Source organism: Triticum aestivum, chromosome 6B, assembly GCF_018294505.1.
Source record: "Triticum aestivum cultivar Chinese Spring chromosome 6B, IWGSC CS RefSeq v2.1, whole genome shotgun sequence".
NCBI lineage: Eukaryota > Viridiplantae > Streptophyta > Magnoliopsida > Poales > Poaceae > Triticum > Triticum aestivum.
The window spans coordinates 252861602-252865300 of NC_057810.1; the positions used below are offsets into that span (position 1 = coordinate 252861602).

Sequence of the window (3699 nt, forward strand, 5' to 3'; positions counted from 1 at the left end):
AAGTAGTGAAGTTCTCGGATCCCACACTCAATGAATAAAGGTACGCTTTTCTTCCATGTTGTATCAAGATCAGAGGCATCCAGTATGCTCTACTTTATTAGTTTGTTAGCTCGGTAATTCAGCTCGGGTCATTCCTTGGTATTCAGTGTGCCAACATTGTGCATTACTTGAATAAATCACCAGTTCAAATCCATTCAGTTAATTGGATTAGGCATAGCTCTCGAAAACATTTCAAGTAAAGTTTACACGGAGTTATTTGTTCCATGTAAACAGTAGGACTCAATTTTGCTTCAGATGTATGCTTTTGGGTGGATGAACACTTGGTTAAGGAATCTTATGAGGTACTCCCTCTGTCCGACAATATAAGACGTCTCATATTGTGGCACGGGAGAAGTACTTTTTAGTTCTTTTTTAAAATTTGGAGAGGTAAGAGCAGAGGAAAAGGCAAAAGCTGGTCCATGAAGTTGAATTTCAGTTCAGAGCCTACTACACGTTCGGTTGTTGCTCATTGAAGGCAGAAGAGGGATTCGATTAATCTTCCTTCTCATGATCGAAAGATAAGAAATCCTTGTGGTGTTGGTAGAAGGGGTTCACCTTAATAAAAAGGCTGCTGGACATGGTTAAGCAACTGTCCTTTCTTGATTCATCCAAAGACAGGGGAGGGCATTAAAATAAACAATTGGTGTGAAACAGTTGTACATGATTGATTACAATATTACAATATGGTCAAGTTTTTTAAGTGTATGGCTGTGAGAAATGCATGTATGGTTTAATTCTCTAATTAATGTAGGTATTGTCAGAACTTCCGGTTCACTAATGTTGATCTATTCATTTTCCTTTTGTCCATTTTGCTCAATGAGCTGAATTGTTTAATTGACCGTTGGCTTTATCATATTAGTGGAACAATTTGTAAGTTGTGTTATACATTGTGAAAGAAGACGTTAACAGATTTGCAGAAGTGAGCTATGTTTTCATTTTAATTTATGTAACACATCTTATATATGAAGTTTAAATGTCCACTCTTTCATGTATTTTTATCATTTTTAAATATTCTGTTATGCTTGATCTCTACCATCTTCATCATCGAAGATCACAACATTTGTTCCGTTGCAACGCACGGACAACTTGCTAGTCAGGTACAATATCTGAAAGTTTCATGCTACATCAACACATACTTGATCAGCAAGGCTTGAGTGCTATTTAAAAAAAGGAAATACACAATTGTACTGAATCATGCAAAATTTGTGCTGGACAATATTAACTTATAACGAAAAGCATTGGAAGGAGTAGGTAAGAACAATACAAAAACAAATATGTATTAATGCAGAATTTTGATTGCAACACTTGCACACAAGAAATTGGACAACATTTATTAGATCACATCACATACGATATGATGGCTTGTTGATATGAAGATCTGATGCGCAACAGTGATTCCACAAATGGCACCATATAGTGGGCAACAAGGAGTGAACCAATGGTGAATTTTCTGCCGTTCCGGAGATCATACAACATGTCGCGCATGTTGATTATTTCTTCAAGAGATTCATCATGGAGGTCACACCTGAGAAGGTAGCGCGCATCAATGGAGAGGAATATCTTGTCCGGGTCAGTTGACGCACATGCAAAGGCAAGAAGATTTCTTGGTATCGGCAGACTGACACGGCGGCATAGTGACCAAGTCAGATTTGGCCCATCTTCCGCTAACCAAATGGCAATCTCCCACGGAGTGGGAGAGTGGATATAGCATAACTTTCCACCTAGTGCAGATAGTGCATCATTCTTGCCTAGATGATCACTACATGGAGGGTTAGGGTGCACCGTAAATGTTTCATCAAGTAAACTAAATCGAAGGATGACATTCGAGATAACCTTGCCATGTGCCATGGACTTGAGAGCACTCCAAAAGAAGACCCCTGGGAGACAAATTGGAGTCCTGGCCTTGATAGGGTATGGTGGATCCACAGTGGCCTTCCATACCCAAGCTTCTTCTTTGCTGTCACCACCGAATGTTAAGATCTCATGTCCACTGCTGTATTCTCTAGTGGTGCCTCCTTCCCCATCTATTTGCAGAGTATCTCTGTACGAGCGGATGAAGTGCCTCGCCACCTTGTAGGTACCACTCCAAGGATCAAAGCCAAAGGCGACCCTGTGCTCAAAGAGAACACTTGGGCTTCCAGGTGGCAACTCAACAAACTCTCTAGTGGCCGGGTTGCAGATGAAAATTTTCCCCATTATGCAAGGGATCAATATCAGGCCATCACAATGGAGAGGAATGCTGAACACAGGGATCCCATAGGGATGAAATTCCTTTCGGAAGATAAGCTCCGCACACTTGCTTTCCCCTGGCTGGAAGCTGAAGATACTGAGTAATCTAGAACACGCCTTCCGTCGGTCCTCCTGATACTTGCGTGGCACGAGGACCATGGTCGACCTTGTTCGCTTGGAAAGCTCCAGGTGCCAGCGCACGAAACTGATGCTGGTTAATGTGGTGCGCCATGACTTGCAGACGGTTTGGAAGCGCACAAGGGACTTCACAGGAAGAAGTACGAGTATCTGAAAGAAGATTATATCATCTGGGATGAAGCTGCTACTGCCGGAGGCTAAAGGTGCTGATTCCGGCGACATAGCCATCCGCCGGGGTCGTTTAGGAATCGGCGGCTTCATATCGTTGTTTCCGGTCAACATGAATTGGCCGTGCCCTGCGTATTCATAGGCATATATAGTGGTCAGATAAGAGTGCCTACTAATCCGACCCGACTCGGAATTTGTATCCAAAGGAACCTCGACTCCTAATAATGACAAAACAAACCACAAACGAGTCGAATAAGGACCAGGAAAAACAAATCATTTTGCTAAGCTATAATCGAATTTGAAAAAATGTATCCTATGAAAAGAATGATTGAAATTTATAAAACGAGAGCAGATGCAGATGCAGATCTACACCGGCCTAACTAATAGCAAAATCAATAGGAAAGGAGAACAGAAGGGAGGGTAACCTGGACGATAGCGCCGAAACGAACATCACGGTAGAACCCGTCGGCCGAAAATCGGGATTGAAGGAGGACAAGAGCTGGCCGGTCCCGTCATCCCTTATAATTTCACGTGCTTAGCCGCCGCCCCTGCGTTCTTGCTAACCCTAGCCACAGTTTTGGGATAGACCTGAGTGGGCCTGGAAGCACATGGGCCAAAAATTCTCTCTCAACAACGGCCCTTTACCACGTTTCCGAAAGTGACCTCCTATATGCCGCATTTTGCTGCCACTCAAAAAAAAAAATATGCCGCATTTTGCGGCCAGGTCGCGCAACGCACAGGGGGCATGCGATGCTCTAGCCACTGCGCCAGGCTAGCTACTCTGAAAGAATAGCAGCGGCAGAGCAGTTTAAATAAACTGCCGCAGCAGCGAAAAATAAAAACCAATTCAGCCCATTCCATAAATTAAAATTTGTGGGCAAGGGATCGAACTCGAGTACTCTGGATAGGGAAGCGTGTCAATGGCCACTGTACTATCTACTACCTCCGTTCGGAATTACTTGTTGCAAAAATGGATGTATCTAGAACAAAAATACGTCTAGATACATCCATTTCTGCGACAACTAATTCCGAACGGAGGGAGTAATATTTAGTGACTACAATGGCAGCCTGGAGTATACGAACTATAACCCGTTGCACATTAAAATTTATTTTAAAATTTGAAAC

At 42.8% G+C, this 3699-nt stretch overlaps 1 protein-coding gene across 3 annotated transcripts; it reads right to left on the bottom strand.

The window, feature by feature from the left end:
* Positions 1–1293: 1293 nt before the first annotated feature.
* LOC123136826 (putative F-box protein At2g02030) lies at positions 1294–3197 on the bottom strand. Of its 3 annotated transcripts, none has more exons than XM_044556332.1 (3): positions 3000–3197; positions 1873–2702; positions 1294–1787 (listed from the first exon to the last, which is right to left on the bottom strand). In XM_044556332.1, the coding sequence occupies exons 2-3, from the start codon at positions 2686–2688 to the stop codon at positions 1761–1763; spliced, it is 843 nt and encodes a 280-aa protein (XP_044412267.1). In that variant the 5' UTR covers positions 2689–2702; positions 3000–3197; the 3' UTR covers positions 1294–1760. The 3 variants fall into 3 exon arrangements, with proteins under 3 accessions (XP_044412267.1, XP_044412268.1, XP_044412266.1); XM_044556333.1 differs by having other exon boundaries at positions 1294–1798; XM_044556331.1 differs by having other exon boundaries at positions 1294–2702.
* Positions 3198–3699: the final 502 nt, after the last annotated feature.